Source organism: Scomber scombrus, chromosome 12 (genome assembly GCF_963691925.1).
Source record: "Scomber scombrus chromosome 12, fScoSco1.1, whole genome shotgun sequence".
In the NCBI taxonomy this organism is placed as follows: Eukaryota; Metazoa; Chordata; class Actinopteri; order Scombriformes; family Scombridae; genus Scomber; species Scomber scombrus.
In genome coordinates this window covers 20,034,450-20,054,763 of record NC_084981.1, presented here as the reverse complement: position 1 = coordinate 20,054,763, position 20,314 = coordinate 20,034,450, and the positions used below count along the sequence as shown (strand labels likewise).

Here is a 20,314-nt window from a genome sequence, read left to right as displayed (position 1 = left end):
TATACTATTTGTGCAAATGTATTATCTGAAGCTGAGAAGTTCTCTCAAAATTAGCCCTATTTTAGCCCAATTTGCAAAATTTCAAATACATCTCAATAAAGAGGTATTTTCGGTATTTTTAAACTCCCGACATGATTGTGTTTGCATCCATACTATTAATACACATTTTACTTTATACATTATTGTTGTTACTGTTAAAGTAATATTGTAAAGAAAAAACAATATGACAAAATAGATGTTTTTTTCATGATTCTTTATATACAAAAACAATATACACAGTTTGGACATAACAGTAGCTGTTTTGGGAAGTAAATGACATTGTTGTATGACTTAAAAGATGATTCTTTTATATTAAGTGAAATGTTCAGTCCTGGGGCAAATAATCTGTTCAGCTGCTTTGAGCGTCGTGTTGTTACAGTTTGACGGTTAAACATGTGACTGACTTGTGAATCTCAAGCAAAACACAAGAATACTTTCCTGTGAATTTCACATGATCAAGAAAAAGACTATATGTTAAAATGCTTTCTATGAACAGCAGCAGCAGTCTGATTATGGCTCCTCAGAAATTAAGTATTTCATTTGGAGAAAGTAATAAAAGAAGCCTCAAGCACCATTAAAACAGCAAATGTAAACATTTTCAGGAACTGGTGGAGCTCTTCAACATTACATTTTAAACGCAGCAGCCAGAACAGCAAGTGTGGGTGTGAATATTTTTAAACCAAGTCAACCAGAATTTGAGCAAAATAATAACATTTAAAAAACTACTGGAAATTGAATGGCAGGAATTGTATGTTTGATACTTTAACAACAACACAGAGAAACGTGGCATATGCAATAACTTTTAAAGCTTATTTGGATCATGATCTTTAATGAGTTTATTTTATTTTTCCATACAGATGAGATGAAACAGACTGCAGCCATAAAAGTTTTTACAGGACTCGCTCATCGTGATTAATACTGACTGTTTATTAAACACCAACCATCAAGGCTCTTTCACACTTTCAACTGCTTAGTCTAGCTGCTATACTTAATTGTGGACTAAAATGTTGAACGATACATGAGAGTTACATAAAAAACATGTCAGTGTTGATCAGGTGACAGTCTAGACGAGGACTCCTTGTAAGTAGTTTTATTACTAAAAAGTCACCATAACGACAAGCTCTTGTTGGCATTGATAAACCTGGTAACACTTTATTTTAATCCCCACATTTATTAGTTATAAGCAGTATATAAACACTCCATAAATGGTTTAAAACACACTTTAACTTGTTTATGTATCATTATATGCTATAATATATTAATAATTAATATAACAGTATTCTTACAATAGTTATAGAGGCTTCATATAAGGGGTTGGTTGCTTACAGATGCAAAAAGTGTGTTTAACTATTCATTGACATTGATTATATAGTGCTTACACTGAATGGGTTGGTGGCGGTGGGGTGGGGGTTAAAATAAAGTATATAAACACTCTCTCTGTCTCTATCTAGATAAACACTTTGTCTCTATTAAGTTGTTGCCTTGTTTAAAGACAGGGAAATAATCCTACCCTACAGCAGCACATTCATGTTTGTTCAGATATAAAGGGATCAAACCTGCGTCATATTGTGTATCTTGAATAGAAGCGGTCTGCTCTTTAATGCAGTATTTACTGTTGGTGTGAACCATTTTCACCTCTGCAGGAGCTAAACACCAGCTGAACTGATCAAACTCATGTTTACTTGTTTACAGATGAAACAAGATTATATCCTCAAACTAATTCAGTTAAATTTGAACATGTTTAAACACTTATAACAATTATCTCAACCTTTTTAATTTCCATTTTGTAGTTTGTGAAAGGTGACTCTGGTCATATGAAGAAATAAATTAAAACTGAAGTCCAGGAAGGATTGGAAATAGCTTTTAAACTCTGTCACCATCCACAAAATCCATTAGAGACCGATTGCATTACACCAGCTGACCTAAATAATGTCTAGTTTATGGTTTTCTCATGAAATAATAAGTATATTTGGTGAAGACATGGCAGTTATTCAACATACTGTGTTTGATATGTTGCCTGGAAACAGCACTTATATATAAATATATGCATGCTGAACCCGCTCATCAGTGTCTGGTGGATGATAACAGTTAAAAAAAATAAGACAACTAAAATCAACTAACCCTAACCCTTAAAACATTTACATCAAATTCTATTGTATTAAGTTGGTAGTAAAACTGATTTCACTGTATGCACATGCTTGATATACATTTTTTACAAAATAATCATTATATAACAACATAGACACTGAAATGAATGAATACCGTTGGTTCTTTTCTGTCGCTGTACATAGTTTCATGTTCCAACCTCTGCACATTCAGAAGCAGAGAGTATAAAGTCCTTTTTTAGTTTCTATTTGTAAAAATGGAAGTCGGAGGCCTACTGTGACAACACAAGCCTTAGGACGTCAGCAAGCTGGATCTGTCAATCACTTTTAAGCCAACGTCGCATATGCTGGGAGGGAAATATGTTTGAGAGCTAGAATAGGTTTATATTCTCTGCCTGTATATCTGTCCTACATTTTCACTTCACACTTTTCTTTTTCTAACAGCTCAGCCAAATATTCTGGCATTCACACAAAAAAAACCAAATCATTATTAATTGATTACCTTTACATTTTGCATTAACACGCATCTTAAGTTTTTGGATTTTGTCCAGGCAGACCACTTAACAGCCGAAAAAATCTATGAATGCCCCAAAGATGGAAAGAGATCCAATTGACTAAACAACCTCAGCCATAAATCTACACCACACTAAATTTCAGTGTATCTGCACATTTAAACAAAGGCAAATACTCTTAAACTGTTTTACAACTGTGTAATTACAATAAAAACCTTATTAAAGACACACAATGCATACAAAGTACAATTTTAATCCCAAAGAGAAGTAAAATATGAAATTGATTAATTGACTGTGGCATGCTAACAGACAAATCAAGAAGTATTAAATCATCCCTCAATAGGCATGTTTGCTAAATGTAAAGAGTGATAACATTCATGAAGATCTGTCTCTGTGTGAATGCCAAAATGTTTGGCAGACCTGTTATCCAACTTCAAGCCTGACTGCACCTCTAAGGCTTACAAATGAACATGTTAAATCTCCTTTGTTGAATCTGTACAAAAACCAAAATGCATAGTGCCGGGCAAGCTGTTTCAACCTGCTAACAAGCAAGCTAATCTCCTCTCCTGGCTCTAGCTTCCTATTTAGCATACTGATGAGAGTGGTATCGATCTGCTCGTGGAACCGTCAGCAAGAAAGCGAGTAAGTGTATTTCCCAAAATGTCAAACTGTGCATTTAGGGTCTCTGGTTCATTGCACAGTTTGGGAGCAAAAGACAAAACTGTGTTTATAGAAACAGATCTCTAAGTGCTTGTTTCCAGTTGCATGTTAGGGCAAATTGTAAAGAGGCCCACTTGTCAGCAAGTCTGTCCTTAAATAACTGGCAGACAGATTAGATGGCCAAAGTATGTTTAAGGAACTCAAAAGTACTCCTCCATTTCTTCGAGAGGTTAATTGCTTTAGTGGTGGAAATCTCAGTGCCTGTTCTCTATTCATTAAACCTTTATATGAAGTCCACAACCAAATAAATGAAACCAAGCAACCTTCAAATGAACCGATGTACAATCAAATGTTTGCTAATTCTTTGGCACCAAGTCACTCTGAGTAAGAGCGCCAGCCAAATATAGAGAAACTGAATTTTAAGCTTGAATCTCTAAAATAGCAAGTCCAACACTTTGTGAGCAGGGATTTTACACTGAGTCTCTCAACACAAGAAAAATGCATGTACATGAGCGTCATGTATCATCAGGAGGTATGCTGAGGGATCAGAATTCGTGTGATTTTTATTGCACTTCACTGTTAAAGCCCCAGGTGTCCACTGCTCACTCAGCTTCAGCAGTCATAAATATAACACTAAAAGGTTATTCTTCATCTGCAAACACATCTTCATCTTTACAGCGTATAATTCTTATGATGCAACGCCCTCTAGTGGCAATGTACTTTAAACATGTCTAAAAATGAACTGCAGTATTTCAGATTCAACTCCGAGAGGCACATCGGAGCAAAACAAACTGCCTCCCCTCCCCTCTGATCCATGACATCAGCACACAATCACCCAATCACCCCATTTCCTGTCCTAGGAGGATGCCCATATATGTCTATTTGGCAGTTCATGACAAGGCATGCCTTGTGATTCACTTAAAAGCAATAGTACACTTGGGCCTCATTCATATTTACAATGGTGATTTTTGCCCATTTTTCCTCACCGAATCTCTCATTGCCTGAGGCCTAAGGTGAATCAAAGAACAAAAAAACTAACAAAAACAACATTTACCAGTATGTTCTGGCCATCTACAATAAATAAATTGTTCTAATCAGAGCGCTATACACATCACTGTATTGAATATAGATATGTGCAAATGTTTCACTGGTGGCCACAGATGGCCAAAGCCTTAAGACACACCTGTTTCTCTTACTATAGACATAAATACACATCATCAGGAGTAAGAACATCCCAAAGCGGAGTGGACTGATCTGTGTATTGTGGATCTCAAGGTCTTCTGGGAGATAGAGACCGGAGAGCTTGTGTTGCTGACATCCAGATGGCAGTGAGAGCGCTTAAGGCCGATGAAATCTGAAAACACAAACACACAGAACTCTAATCAGTAAGTGGCTCTGTGGAAGAATAAGGCCTTAAAATAACCTTACAGTAACATTTTGTAAAATGCTTGAATAGAATTTGAAAAAATAAAAAATATATCATTTTCTCAACACAAATTTCTTCATATTACTGTCACTGTAGTAAGTATGCAAAGCCAACCCCCTTTTTAACAGGTGCAGGATTCAACATGAGGCAAAAGCAGAATCTGCACAATGTTTATAATCCAATAAAACATTCAATTATCTGCAACATTTTAATGCTATATGGATGTTCATTAGGAACAAAAACACTACAAACAGCTGTTCTTCCCAAATAAATGTATGGTTACCCTTAGTTAAAAAAACCCAAACAGTATTACTGTAAGAGTGCTTTTGGATTGTTTATATATTTATGATTAAAGACTGATCAAAGTGTTGCACCAATAGAAAAAGATGTCAGTTTCTTGTAATATTATGGAATACATATGCAGTATATCAGGATTTATGTGCTGCAAATACAGTTTAATTTGTTTAAAGGGCTTAGGGAAGCCAAAATGTTCTCCTGAGGGATGAAAAAAGATCTAAAGGCAGCATAAAGAAATGTGTCAAACCCAGTGATATTCACCCTTAACATTTTAGAAACTCTAAAAGAGGAAATGTAAAAATTCTGTCTTTTAAATTCCCCAGAGAGTGCAAATACTATATAGTGCACTAGTACACTGTATATTGCTATATAGTGAAAGCTTATTCTGTACTGTAATGGAAAAATAATGTGATCAAAAGGTGGATTAGTTCTTCTTAGTTTGAGTTTGACTGGTGGAGTTGTTCTCCCTGCACCTTGCACAGAGATAGTATATAAAACCATGTCACACGGATCTAATAACATACGCGAGAGTGAACCTGCACTTTATTGGCTATCAATGCCTGAGGCTAATGAACCGGAGCTAAGCCCAGGTGTATATTATGACTTTAAAGTGGTTAGTGGAAAAGGGTTTAAGGGACCAGAATAATATAAATATTGATTAATGTGAGCTAATCAACAGCAGTATTTATGGTGATACATTACTAATGAAGTGTAAGTTATAGTGAGGGTCTAGCTAAATGGTTGAGGCAATCGACCGTTTGAGTACCTGGTGAACTGTTTGCTCTCTTCATGAACCGCCATCTCTTTGCTCTTAAACTCATTCAGTTCCTTTCGTATAGCAGCCTGAGGTGGAAAAAAGGACACACAAAAAATGGTAAAAATACACACAGCAATACAAGGCCACCTGTCCTCCTACACGTCAAAAACAATAAATCACAGCTTTCTACTGTTTCTATTTTACTCATGTCCCATATGTCTGATGCACATTCTCACTGTTATAGCTGAAGGTGATTTTTATAGCCATTTATGCACACTTTCCACAAACATCAGCTAATATCCCATAACAGTGTTCCAAAATTGAAGATGAGAATGACCGAAATGTAAAAAAGTATAAATGTACAAAGCAACAAACAAGTGTCTTGTAAACATAAAGACAATTATGTAAAGGAACAATTATGTTGATTTTCTTTTATCTGTTACTATCACTAATTATACTTAGGATTATTATATTCAGGAAGTGAATAACAAATGTTCTAATTTTAATGAACTATACATGACAGATTAGACGTCTGCTGCCTCCATCTAACACGACATCCTGTACCTTTCCTCATTTTCAGCATTTGTCTTGCAGTGATTATGAAAGTGACGCCAATTAAAGTCGGTGAGGGTTCAGTGTTTATGACAGAACTTTTTCACAGCAGATATGCAGGCATGTCAAAGCACGGAAAGCAGAAGTGCAATTCAAATTAAAACATTAAACTTATTTTTCTGCATATTTCAGGGAAAAAGGAAGTTTAGAATATAAGTCATATCAAACCCAATGCTCAGGAACTCTCCTCACTTCTATTTACTTTTATCCACAATAAAAGTTAATGGGGAAAATAAATGAAGCAAGCTGTTCGTGGTTCTTTTGTAAATCAGACCGACAATTAACCGATTTTTAACTAGATTCTGAATCAGAAAACAAATCAAATGTAAATTTTGAGAGTCATAAACTTAAGTTTAATCTGTCTCCATTTAGTGATGTTGTGATGTATTAGATCAATCCAATCATCTGCAGTTCAATGAATATCTGATACCCAACAAGGGGGAGCATGTTGACCAGTAAAAGACTTCATTGAAGGCTGCTCTCATGTATCCTCGCTTCTTGATCCTCAGAGCAGAAATAGGTGCTTTGAGGAAGCTTTCAAAATGGCGGACTAGAACAACTTCTGGTTCAAGTGAGGAGTGAGGCAATATCGAATACTCACAGAAGACATTTGTACATTAGACCTGCTGCATGTGTATCATCACACTTCCTGTGAGCAGGTTGAATGTCTTGTTAAAGTACAAAACATCAAGCATAACACAAATGTCTATGGACTGATTTGTCCACTGTTTTTTCTGTGCTTTTGGTCTGTTTACCATGATTTGAGCCAAATCAAATTAAAGCTAAATACTTTGTGACAACAGTTTGTGGAAGGCCCTGTAAATGGTTTTCCCAATTTGGTGTGGAAGAGCATGACTCAACACCACCCAGCACTTTTACAGTATGATGCAGGCCAGTCCTTATTGCATAACATCAGTGGTCGATCTTACTAATGATCTTATCACAGAATGTCCTGAATTCAAGTACATTTCTGCAGCCAGGTTCCAAAATATTGCAGAAATCTTTCTGCGGAAGAGTGGAGGCTCTTACTGCAGCATATTCATGCCAAAGGTTTTGGGTATGACCATATAGTGTACATGTAGTGTACTTTGTGTCTTTTCACCACCTGTAGTTCACTTGCATTTTGAGGTTGATATAATGAGTCATGAAACAAACCCAAAGAATGAGTAGGAACAGGTTAACACGAATATGAACATGAAAACAGTCAATCTATCAAACTAAATAAAAATCAACATTTCATCAGGTGGTTTATAGGCTGTAGCACCTTGTCAGCAGGAGTGAGCCGTGTCCAGGGTTTGTCTGCCCGCCGGTCGTAATCCTTGGCGTCTGTTACCTCCACATACTCGTTAAAACGTAGGATCCTGCGAGCAATGAGCTCTGCCACTGTAGGCCGAACACTCAGCTACACACAAAGAGAGATTTTTAAAAAATGTCTCACATGTCAGTCAGAAAGTCTCATGTATATGTGGGTAAATGGTATTTTTATTATCCTGAGAGCTACAGACACAAACAGATCTGAATAAACAGGAAATGATGACTTCCCAGCTGAGAGAATAGTTTTCTGTTTCAGTTACATCTGTGTCCACTAGGTGGGCTAATTTCACTGCACAAAGCATTTTCTCTGCTTCCCACCATGACTCATAAGTTGGAGCAAAAATATTAGCAGCTAAATTTAGACTCACTCTGTGCTTTCTGTTCTTGCTCATGTACGTGTGTTCGGTTGGTGTTTATAGTACCTTTCTGGAGAGTCTCCTTTTAATCTCCTGCTTGGCTTCTTGCTCCTCCACTTCATTCTTTTCTGCATGAAGAGAAGCAACAGATTCATTTCACACCTACTGTGTCTGCATCAAGTTTATGCTTCTATTTATGACTGCGAGATGTGATTCGCCTTATTGAAGCATGTCCGTGTCTATGTAGCTGTGTAATCGCCTTGATTTAAACAGATAAATAGGGGAAATGATGTCCTTTCATATTCTCTATGGGTTGAATGAATCATCAAGTTGATCCTATAATGCATTCTACAGTTGCAGATTCTCCATAGTTGTACAGTATAAAGTACGAGTGTGTAAACAACTTGAGGATGATTTGGCTTGAGAAGTTGAGACTACTTGACCTCTGGTGGTCCCATCAGAGAAACATAAGCTGTGTGTGATTCATAGCACAGACATCAGCCATCTATAGTAGCTCTTCTTTTCTATAATCATCAAAACTGCTAAGAGCTACATTTTCTTTTTGTGTTTTATACTCGATGATGCCAGCTGTTGGTCCTGGTGCTTTATTTTATCTGCATTACCACCATATATAACATAAAAAGTTACACATTTGCCCTTAAGAGTTGTAGCTCCAATTTGTATTTGACACATTAGTGTAGACGAGTATCATTACACCAGTCAGCTGTGAAGGGGAAAGTTCTTTCTAGCAGTTTAACAGCTGTAGTTCATTTAATGAGCTTCATCATATTGTCAAAGAACTGGAAGTGAAACAATGTCCAGATAACAAACGTCTTTTGTTGTCATGTTATACTGTTACAATATGAATTTGTAATAGTTACAGGGGTTACATATGATCTGGATAGTAACTGGTTTTATTTTGATTCCACTGTTTTTCCACTTTTCATAATGCAACATAATGCAGGAGAAAATATATTTGAATGAGTAACGTTCTTTAAGCCTCTGAAATGCAAAGCTGATTAGATGATTTAAGTCCTACTTGGACTGTATTTAACATTTAACAGTGCTAGTTTGTAATGATTGTATTTTGTATTGTGCTCAAAGCAACAAAACTACCTGACCTATGTAAACTTGACTTTTATCACTTTGGTGATACCAAAGCAGTGAGAAAAAAAAACTAATAATTTTGAGGAAATCTCTGCTAAACCTTTTAAAATAATACAGTATGACTGACCACATCAGCTCAGTGCAGGAGACACAGAGCTTCCAGTAGACACTAGCTCATAAATTAGACAGACATATCTGTCTCATCTATCTGATAAATGAGACATACAAGGTCATAACTGACAATCTGAAAGGGGCAGCAACAGAATAAATCTGGACAGCTGGAACACCACAATACAGTACCTATTATAATCAGGAACATACATTTTCTTGCTCACATGTGTAGAAGAAACATAATAGTGTTCTTGTAATTATGACCTACTGTGTTAATATATAATGTTATATGGATGCTTTCTTGTGTGCATGCGAAGAATACAAATGGACAGCTTCTCACACTATAAAATCTGTATTAGCAAGTGTGTTTTATGAGTCACTCTTACTGAAGCCATAATTAACCATGTTCATAGTCCCCCACAGTGTTCCTGTTGCTGCAACATGAAGTGTCTATAAAATGTCTGTAAATAATTAATAATGCTCTTGATAGTTTCCCACAGCCTAAGTTTATGTCCTCAAATGTCTTGTTATGTCAGACAGTTCAAAACCCAAATATTCAGTTTACCATCACAAAAGACAGAGAAAACCATACAATCTTAAAATCTGAGAATCTGGAACCAGAAAATAGTTGGCATTTCTACTTAAAAGTGACGAAATTTGATCATCAGAATAGTTGAAGATTCATTTTCTGTCAAATTACTTGATTTATCAACTTATCGTTGGAGCTCTAGTGGCATCGCAACAAACAACAAAAGCAATTTTTTAAGCAAATAATCTCTGGGAAGATTTCACTTACTAATTTCAAACTTCAGAGATAAGACAGCGGCTGAATATCATAACAGTGCTTCATATATCTACTCACATTTACCAAGTTTTACACTGGCATGTATACACACCTCCACCATGTACAAACACACTGTGATTAACATGCCTACTAAACTAAAGTGGTGGGACTTGCACATCCATTTCATTGTGCCTATGTTGATTTACATTATCAGATATAAAATTACACAAATGAGGTTATATATTTCAGTAACTTACGTTTGAGGATGTTCCTCTGCTCCAGCTCCTCTGTGGTGGGTCTTTGGCTCAAGCGCCTGAAAAGAGAAAACTGTGTTCACATACTTTCCTGCAAGAAGTAGCAGGAAATTATTTACAAATTACACTAACTTCTAAAGAAAGACAACAAGATTTATTACAGTAACATTTACAAGAAGTATCTTTGTAATTTTACACTGTTTTTTCCCACTTGTTAACACAAAGGCTGTTTGCCACCAGCCTTTCTGCTTCACCTGGTAGAAATACTACAGGCCAAACTAAACTTCAGCACAGATTGTACTACTATGCATCATTTATACCACAATACCGTCCAAAACTATAATAAAATAATATTAAACAATCTGTTATCACCGCTCAGCACAGCCAAATCTATGATGAAAATTCACACCTAGCTTCATTTTCATAGTGTGTGTGTGTGTGTACCTGACTAGTTTGGAGCCTATCTGCTGGCGTAGCTCATGTCTCTCTGTCACGGAGCTCCGCGGCAGAATGTTTTTCTCTTCCAGCTCCCTCTTGCTGGGTCGGTTCCCCAGCTTGATGTTCAAGGTGTCTCGTCGGCGGATCTTGATGGCCAGAGAGCCTGGAACAGAGAAGCAGGATTGTTGAAGCAATTGAAACAATTTACAGAGTTCAGCAGCAGATAATGTTGAAGTATCCCTGAAGCAAATGGCAACATGGCATTTAACTGATGGTGTAGAAGGACTTCAACTCTGAAGTACTTTAATTACAAGCATTGCTGCAAATGTGATTCATATTGCGTTAAATGTGCATTAGCTGAATTTGTCAGGTAAAAAAAATAAAAAATACATCCATCAGCCCTTCTCAATGCAACAGGCGCTAACAATAAAGTCGCCTGTGGACTTTGTTTTCTTTTTTTAATTAGGTTGAAGTTAATTGTTACAACAGCTGATAACAGTACAGCCCAGTCAGTGGTGTTGGTGATTTGAAAGTGAAAAAGACGTCCATCAAATCTGTGTCGAACTGAATTGAATTTATCTAGATGTTTAGATGACAGAAAAACTGTTGTTGTTTGTTTACAGCACAGATTAGTAAAACGGGCTGACACAATAAGCCGTAGCCTTAGCCTACACCTTTTTCACACTGCAGAAATATGTACGTAGTGTTACTATTTCTTTTTCGTGCGTAATTGTCTCTGTTATTGATTGCACACTGAAATAAATTTAAACTTTTCAAGTCTATAAATTAAGAACCAGTGTAGCTTAAGTCAATTATAACAGCACCCTTATAGTCACTTAAGTGCCCTGAGATAACTTTTGTTTGGCACCATATAAATGAAACTGACTTGACTTGACTATGGTCACTTGTTTTGCCTGTTTCTGTTACTGATGACTTAAATCACAGGTCTGTCTGATTCAAAGCACAAACTGCAGGTGCTCATGATTATCACTTGTTGTAAAGTATAGGATGAACCTAATAAACTGGTAACTCAGTGTATACTGGAGATCATGCTTAACCGTGACAAATGTAAATAAAAATCTAGAGCTGCTTGTTTTTACTATCTTTGTCAAGCTATTCATGATCAGCTATGGATCCATTCATGATCAGCTGTGGATCCATTCACTACATGAATGAAGATTCTTTGTTAAATGTTTCACACAAACAAAGTGCACATTATACAGTCACAGTGTTTCATTTGTACAACTTCTTTCAGAAACACACACTGGCTTTTTTCTCTGTATTTCCAATATTGTGTTAGAAAACGAATGCCGTACTGCTAGTGTACTCGTCTTCCTCCTCCTCTTCTTCCTCCTCATCGCGGTACAGGATTGGTCCATCAGAGTCCGAGTCGCTAGTTTGGCTGTATCTCGGCCTGTCGGGGATCACCGTCACCTTGGCGTCCTCTACGTTCACACTATGGCCATGCAGATTTTCAGCGTGGTCCTCAGCTGACCTGTGGGACACATCAACAACAGTGTGAGGTTTGTACACCTGTAACCACCAAATGTTCACATATGCACATAGTTAATTGAAGTTACAGATTTGTCATCATCTCAGCACTTATCATGTGACTCCAGTGAGACTACTGTGTGTATAACACTGACATACAGAGAAGGTGAACATAGGGGATGTTTCACCAACTACATTTTTACCTTGGGCTATTCTCTCCAGCAGACTCCACTTCTCCTTTTTTCTTTTCTTCTTCTTCTGCTCCCCCCCCTCCCGTCCTCCCCTGTTTCTCCCCCTCTGAGCTGCTGACTGTTTCTCCCACTGTGAAGGAAGTGTCCTCTATAGCAGTGTTGATATGAGGAGACTGGACACTGGGCTCCAGAGCCATGCCACTCTGAGCCTCGCCACCTGCAGATTTAGACTGTGGGTCAGACTGAGAAGTAGCCTGAGTTCCCTCCGCCTCAGAGGCTTTAGATGAGCCAGGCTGGATGTCCGAGGAAAGAGGCGAGGATTTTAACTCCCCAGGCTGGCTAGGAGTCTCTGTGGAGGCCTTTTGAGGTACAGAGGAAGAGATGCGAGTTTCTGCTTTCCGGTTGGTCTTTGTATTTGTCCCATTAGTCTGTGATGTGCCACCTGCATCCTTAGACGCACGAGAACGAGGGGTAGTGGAAGAGGTTGTTTTTGTTGTGCATCCTGTCTTCTTTGAATGAGAAGACTTGGCTGAGGAGAAGAAGGAGCAAGAGACAGAGACAGAAAATGAATTTGTCTGTAGATGTGAATGTGGCTGTACGTGTGTTATAACAATGTGACAAACTACAGGCCTCTACTGGATGTACCCTGGCTCTTGCCCAGTGCATGCTGGGATAGAAAGATTTTTTTTCTATATACTCTTCTGAGGTCCAAAGTTCTTTTTTTCACTTTGCTGACACAGTGACACAATCTCATCTCAAGGTTCATTTAGTAGCTGTTCAATCATATGACATGATCTTCCTCAGCTGAAGGTGGCCCAGCTCTCACTGATTTGTTGGTGTTTAAAATTATTTTAATGGAGAACTTTAAAGGAGAAGTTTGTAAATAGTAGATGATTAGCTTAGCTTAGCATAAGGACCTCCAGTCTTACACTAAAAACTCAAAAAAATATTCCTTTAAGGAATTTTCATCCAGATTGGCTTATAAAATGGTTTTTATACTAGTTTATTAACTTGTTTGTCAGACCAAACCCAAAGGTATTCAGTTTACAGTTTATTTTCATCATGTAGTCACAATAACAACAGGCTTTTACACTTCTTACCTTGATGAAGCAGTATGCCTTAACTTATTTAGGAATTCATTCCTTCTTTTTGTTGATATATATTTAATTAAAAATCGTAATAAAACATAGAAAAGTGGCAAAGCTGAAATCGAAGATTGTTTGGCATTTATTTCCCTGCTAGGGTTAGGGTTAGGGTTAGGACTTAATGAATAATCCATTATCAAAGCTGTTATAGATTAATACCCTAAATGACAGTATAGCTGCATTCAACATTTGACATATTTTAGCTGGTATGACACATAAGTAACGCAGCTCTAATGGAACATGCTGGCAGCCATAATATTTTCATGTTACTATTTCTTATCACATCTCAAAACTGAAATAAATATAGAATACCTAAGGTAATAGTGAATGAAGTAGCCATTTAAGCGTCTGTGAAGTGTCTTTGTGTGTTGGTAAAAGCAGCCCGAGGAAGTTAAAATGTTATTCAAACACTAATAAACAACTTTTGTTCCAATTCACCAAAAAACCCACATAAAATACACAGAGGCCTTCATAAAAGACTGCATGAACATCACATGCAATATTCTGGGCCTCTGTGCTGCTTCTATTCAACATGCTGTAGGTTAAGTACACACACACACACACACACACACACACACAAACACACACACACACACAAACACACACACACACACACACACACACACACACACACACACACACAAATATATTAGATGATGGGTGACAATCATGCTGTGGCATCATGCCATCAGTCAAAACCACATGAGCTTGTCAGAGCTCATTTCATGGGTTCCATGCTGCACTGACCTCACTCACATCCACATATTCTCTCTCTATCTCTCTCTCTTTACTGACAGGAGTCACTCATAAATCTTCACTTCTGCTTTCTCAGAAAACAGACCCGATATTATAAATGAAACACTTCTACACTTGCGCTCACATGACTGGAAATCCCTTCCAAAGAGGAAAGGACACTATCAAAGAGGGAGAGATAGGGAAATACTATGTTGACAGAAACTTGAGTTCATGCTTCTTCAGTGTACATGAAGCTGTGGTTTACAGGTGTAGAGTGAGAATGGACCATTCTTTCCCCTCTAACAGTGACACAAGCACATTTTACATGCGGGCAGGCAGGCAAGAACATCAACAGGCACATTGGCTTCAGTCCCCAAACGTTGAACTTACCATTTCCGCGACTAGCGCTGTTAGTGCTGCGCGGGTTAGCTTTAGCTTGTGTGGATGAGCCTGCCTTGCCTGTGGTTTTAGCAGTCTTTTTAGTCCCTGCAGCACTGTCTTTGTGCCTGGTTGTGGCTGCAGTGCCCCCAGCCAGTTTGGAAGAAGCAGGAAGAGTGGCACTTTGCTGTTTTTTAGTTTGAGGATCTCGAGGTCGCACTTGTTTTGCCTGGGCGGGGGGTTTAGTATTACACTTCTCTGAGAAGATCAGAGGAAGCAGGAAGGAAAAAGGAGATATTAAGATGTTACAACACAGATTGAATGCGAGATAAAAGATGCACATCTGTGCAAACAGATGCAGAAATGGACATGCAGAGAGGTAAATAGGGACAGAAGAGATTGTGAAAGATAAGGAGTGAGTCAGACGAAGATGAAGATGACGAGAGGATATTAATGTCATGAGCAGTTTTACTTAGGACTGTATCAAAATGAATAACGTATCAGGCTTGGCAGGTGAAAGATAAAATGCACCCATTAACCTTTCCAGTGTGACGGCATGTTACTGTATTTGCAGTGTTTGTTGCCTGTGCATTCCTGACTATTTACAAATGAACAAACAGGTATCTGCAAATGGCTCAGAGTTCAATGCTAACAGGGTTGAGATGAAAACAGCACACTTAAGCAGCATCAGACAGGAGAACAGCGGCTCGTCTCCTGGGTGAGAGCAGAGCATTAGGAGATGGCTACTTCTCTGTTCAGACTGCGAATTTCTGCTGCGGGCTGATATAATGGGAATATCTATTTGAACACATTAGACTCGGTCAGAGATCCCACAGAGGATTCAATGTCAACCAGAAAAATTGCTGCAGAAATGCATTCCATGACCAAGAGGAAAAGACTTCAAAGCAACCAGCGTCTAAAAAAAGCTGCAACATTTAGTTCTAGCGCATAAAAATGGAATTGCTAAAAGGCTGTAAAAGTCCCACATTCCTAAGTAACAGGACGTGTTTTTCGACAGTGTGTGGAGTAAAACCACATTGATCAACAATTACAATACTAGAATTTCACAACTTTGTAGCTGCTCTGCTGTCTCGACAATATTTGTAGTCCAGTACCTGCTCATTCGCAGATACAGTTTACAATTACACCAAGAGCAAAAATACAGCATGTTTTTCTTCTGTGAATGAGAAAATCTTTTCTAAAATGAGAATCTGTGTACAAACCAGAATCAGGACACCCTAAAAACACATTACTTTGGGTCCTGAAAAAGGAAATCTATATGCAGGAAAGAAAGTGGTGTGCTCAAGATGTAAAATATTATAACAATAATAGAAACTGTAGAAAGAGCATCTTTGTGATTCATCTTGTCAATTAATTTATTTTGGCCTCTGAGATTTTTTTATTTCTTTGTGTATGGATGAAAATGTCTTTATTCCACAACAAACGTCTTAGTCCCAATATCTCTGTGGTGGCTTTCACATTGTACCAAAACAAACCCCTGAATAAACTTCATTGTCACTGACATTTATAATATGCCCAACGCAAACTATTATCCTCGGGCTAAAGCCTCAACTAGAGCTGAGATCTGAAGATTAAGGACTCTAATCAGCTTTGGATTAAAGGTCACAGTATCACAAAAACTCATGTTGGACACAATAACTGATCCAGACGTTACCTGTTTCATCCTCAGTGCTGGCTGGTCCCGTAGCCTGTTCCTCCAGATGTGGTTCTGTTGACTCGATGTCAACTTTCACCTCCTCTGATGTCACAGTGGATGTGGCATGGCCATTCAGATTTTCACTGTTGACTGGTTCATCTAAAAAGAGTAACAACATTTACTGTAACTGAAATCCTCTGCTGTTCAGTACAATTCAGAGTAGAGTCCAAATTTCATTCACACTGGAATCACAGTCCAACGAGTAACTTTCACCTACATTTTCATTGAGTAATAGTATTATATTATAGTAGTAGAAACTTGAAGTGTAAAGGATATTGAAAAACACTAGAAAATGGATACGTAACAGTAAAAAATAATGAAAATGAATGAAAAATCAGACAAACCTTGTTCAGGCATGAGTACACCTTTCCTGATCAGATCCTCCCTCGTTTGTCTGGTTGAGATTTTCCTCTCAAGAACTGAAAGATCAAGATCAAAGTCAAGGTCTGACTCAATAGAAATCTCACTAGTCAATGTGTGATAAAAACAACTCTTAAAAACACATATAACATGAGATTTTATGCAGTAAATTTAAATAGAAATCTACTAAAGTGTTGCACAAGAGCTATGTTCCTCTTCTTATTGCCATCCCCATCCTGCACTACACCCAGCAACACCACATATCGAGTCAGATGAGGAAGTAACAGAGGAGCTACTTTTGTCCTCCTGCTTTTGTTCCTCAACTTGAGAATTAGAAAATGAAGAATCAGTCTGCCTTGTGCCTAAAATCAGATTACATATAATGAAGTTTAAATTGATTTGGCATACCACCTCTAAACTTTCCAATAAGGCTGTGATATTAAGGCAGCGTTAAATAGCGATGGCTGCAGCTAGAATTGAGCTGACTACATCAGAAGATAATCAGGGGAAGAAATACGTCATGCAAACTTTTACAACATTACAAAAGAGGGTGTTACAGTTGATGCTCAAGAGTGAGGAGAACAGGTTCAGAAGTTCAGCTACTTAATGTCTACAAGCCAAGGGCGGGATGACTACAGCTGATTCTGTGTATGACTTTGTTAAAAAGCAACAAGTATAGGAGTAAAACTGGTGCAGTGATCAGTATTCAACAAAACAACTAACACCAAACAAGAAAGTCTCTAAATGTATGTTCTCTCTTATGCTACTTTTTTCCATTGTACCTTGACATTAATCTGATACCTAATAGTGGCACATTAGAGATGGGTATCGAGAACTGGCACTAAATTGCTACCGATTCCTGACTATTGAGTACCAAAATATTGATAAGCTCCTGGACAAACGGCTCTGCTCTGTGTATTTATATGATGTTAATTCATTCTAACACAGTTGGTATAGATGGCAGTAATGCACCTTAATGGTGGTTAACATACAAAAAGAAGAGTCGTCAACCAGAGTGAATCTGAGATGGAGGCAGGAGCCATACAGCTGTCCAGAGGAGGGCTGACCATACTTAGGCTCATCAACCTCCAACATAACATTACATTCTGCCATCTGCTTAGGAGTTGTTAATTTACAGCTCACAGCACAACTTAATATGATAAAGTCTCTGGCTTTAGTTTGATATATAGTGTCAGTGAAAAATGGGTGCCACTGGATATGATCATGATATCACCCGCTAAGTAGTCAGCACGCATTAGCTTTCAGGGCTAACTTGGCTTGTCTACTATATTATGTGAACGTCACTTTTTGGTTGACAGTGACTCATTGGTTGAAGAGAAGGTAGAATTCCAGTCGACCAAGATTTTCTTTGGGTGACTACAGTCCTAATCTAGTAGTTATTAACTGAGGACACAGCAGTGGTTTTAAGCACTTCTAAGTCATGTCTTTATTTTTTGCCTCCAAATTATGGAGAACAGTATCAATAAGAGTATCAATAAAGCTCTAATGATACCCATCCCTATGGTACATGCAAGTATGAAACCTACAGACAGATATATCTAGCAGCCATGTAGAAAAAGAGTCTTTTTGGATTTACCTCTGTCCCTTTTTTTGTTTCCAGAACTTGAGGAATGAATCAGTAAGAGTTGGAAACAAATTGTACACTCTTTTCCTTTTAAAGCTCTACTGGGACTCTACACTGCTCCTGTTCACACTAAATATTCAGCAGAAATCCAAAAACACAAGCTACGATGCTGTACAGACGCTTGAGTGAGGACAGCAAACACACACACACACACACACACACACACACACACACACACACACACACACACACACACACACACACACACACACACACACACACACACACACACACAGGACGTCCAACCTTTGGAAAGGTCCTGGAACTTGTCGCTGGTCTTCTTCTTTCTCCATTTCCAGGGTTTGAAGATTTTTCCTAGTGACGACAGCTTGCCTCGTTGCTGCCTTGGTCCAGCGGCATTCTGGGTATTGGTGGCACTGTCCACCACCACGTCACAGCCGGGCAGTGATGGTGATTTCTCCAACCCGTCAACTACACACAGAAACACAAAAATATATTATCAGATCACATCATGATACAAACTGAAAACATGAATTTGCATTACAGTCAGCTTTGTGCACCAGATGAAGGTTCATGTCTTGTTACACATGTAGATAATAAACATATTTGATGAATCATATCTAATTTCAAGACAGACTCCATCTGTAGATAAATTCAGATTCCAGACTTAAAGCTCACCTGTTCGCCAGACCCTCTGACTGAACACTAACTTAATTTTCATTTTTGTCATGCTTTTACATTTGTTCACATAGTTTTAATATTCAGTTTGACATATTTTTAATCTATGCTTTGCTTTACTTTGATAGCTTTTTTTAAATTAACCCCACACTGGTGTTTTTATTTTATAATGTGATTTTTTTCTTGCTACAATGTTCTTTGATGTGATTTTCTGTTTTGATTTATTCTATTTTATAGATTATTTTAACAAAACAATATTGTTTACATGTGTAATGATGTCACTGAAATGCAAATTAGTGGATTACATCATCTAGAGACTTTCTAGGAGGTTTTAGCTACCTTCTAATGAAAGAAGTTGGCAACACTGGTCCCACTCAATAACTCAGCTTTCAACAGCAAAGCAGGAATACATTTCAAACTCTGTTTCTGTACAGTATATGTATAGTGTGTGTGTGTGTGTGTGTGTGTGTGTGTGTGTGTGTGTGTGTGTGTGTGTGTGTGTGTGTGTGTGTGTGTGTGTGTGTGTGTGTGTGTGTGTGTGTGTGTGTGTGTGTGTGTGTGTGTTGGCTAGATCCATGTCCTTCCACAACTCCTCCTCTTCCTGTTGAAAGATTAGAAGTGCTGTGAACCTTCTGGGCTACTGCACACAGTGTGTCCGTAGTGTGTGTGTGTTTATGTGTATGTGTGTTTATGTGTGTGTGCTCGTATTATGCCGAACCTCAAAGAGGAAAGAGAGGTGCTTTGTGATTCCTCAGATTCAAGCAGAGGAAGGTTTTTGTTTTCTCAGCTAGAGATAACACTGCTGAATCACTCAGGCCTTCTCGCTGTGTGAATTTATTTCTGCATGTAAATTTTGGTATTTTTCTGTCAAAATCTCATAATTTATGCCTTCAGATTACTTAATCAATTCCCTCAGAAAAAAATGACAGGATGGCTTGTGTGGTTGGTTAAGGAGGAGCGTTAACAGCAAGTTAGCGTCTGTGTTTCAGTGTAGAGGTGTCCTCAAATGACCATTTCCCTTCCGTAATGACATTCGTTCCATTTGAGCTTGTTCCCTCCACGCTTTCTCACACAGTTTAGATGCTACTTTAGATCATGTTAGATAATGGACAACCTATATCAAATATTGTACTGTACCCTAAAATCTCAAAATCTTACAGTATTTTTTTCATAAACTAAAAGCTATTTCGTCGTGTCAGCATTCAGCAAATTTACAAATGTAGGCTTCAAAAAGAGGATGC

General features: G+C 37.9%; 1 protein-coding gene across 2 annotated transcripts in view; it reads right to left on the bottom strand.

Annotated features, from left to right (window-relative positions):
• Positions 1-243: 243 nt before the first annotated feature.
• The window catches only part of phactr2 (phosphatase and actin regulator 2), a 47,110-nt gene continuing 27,039 nt past the window's right edge, over positions 244-20,314 (bottom strand). For both annotated transcript variants that reach the window (XM_062430182.1, XM_062430183.1), the window contains exons 2-12: positions 18,681-18,866; positions 16,774-16,848; positions 16,388-16,528; positions 12,467-12,983; positions 12,089-12,267; positions 10,779-10,935; positions 10,338-10,393; positions 8,145-8,206; positions 7,673-7,810; positions 5,806-5,882; positions 244-4,670 (exon numbers count right to left, since the gene is read on the bottom strand). In XM_062430182.1, coding sequence (XP_062286166.1) covers positions 4,655-4,670; positions 5,806-5,882; positions 7,673-7,810; positions 8,145-8,206; positions 10,338-10,393; positions 10,779-10,935; positions 12,089-12,267; positions 12,467-12,983; positions 16,388-16,528; positions 16,774-16,848; positions 18,681-18,866 — 1,604 coding nt within the window. In that variant the 3' untranslated portion in view covers positions 244-4,654. The remainder of the gene's footprint in view (positions 4,671-5,805; positions 5,883-7,672; positions 7,811-8,144; positions 8,207-10,337; positions 10,394-10,778; positions 10,936-12,088; positions 12,268-12,466; positions 12,984-16,387; positions 16,529-16,773; positions 16,849-18,680; positions 18,867-20,314) is intronic.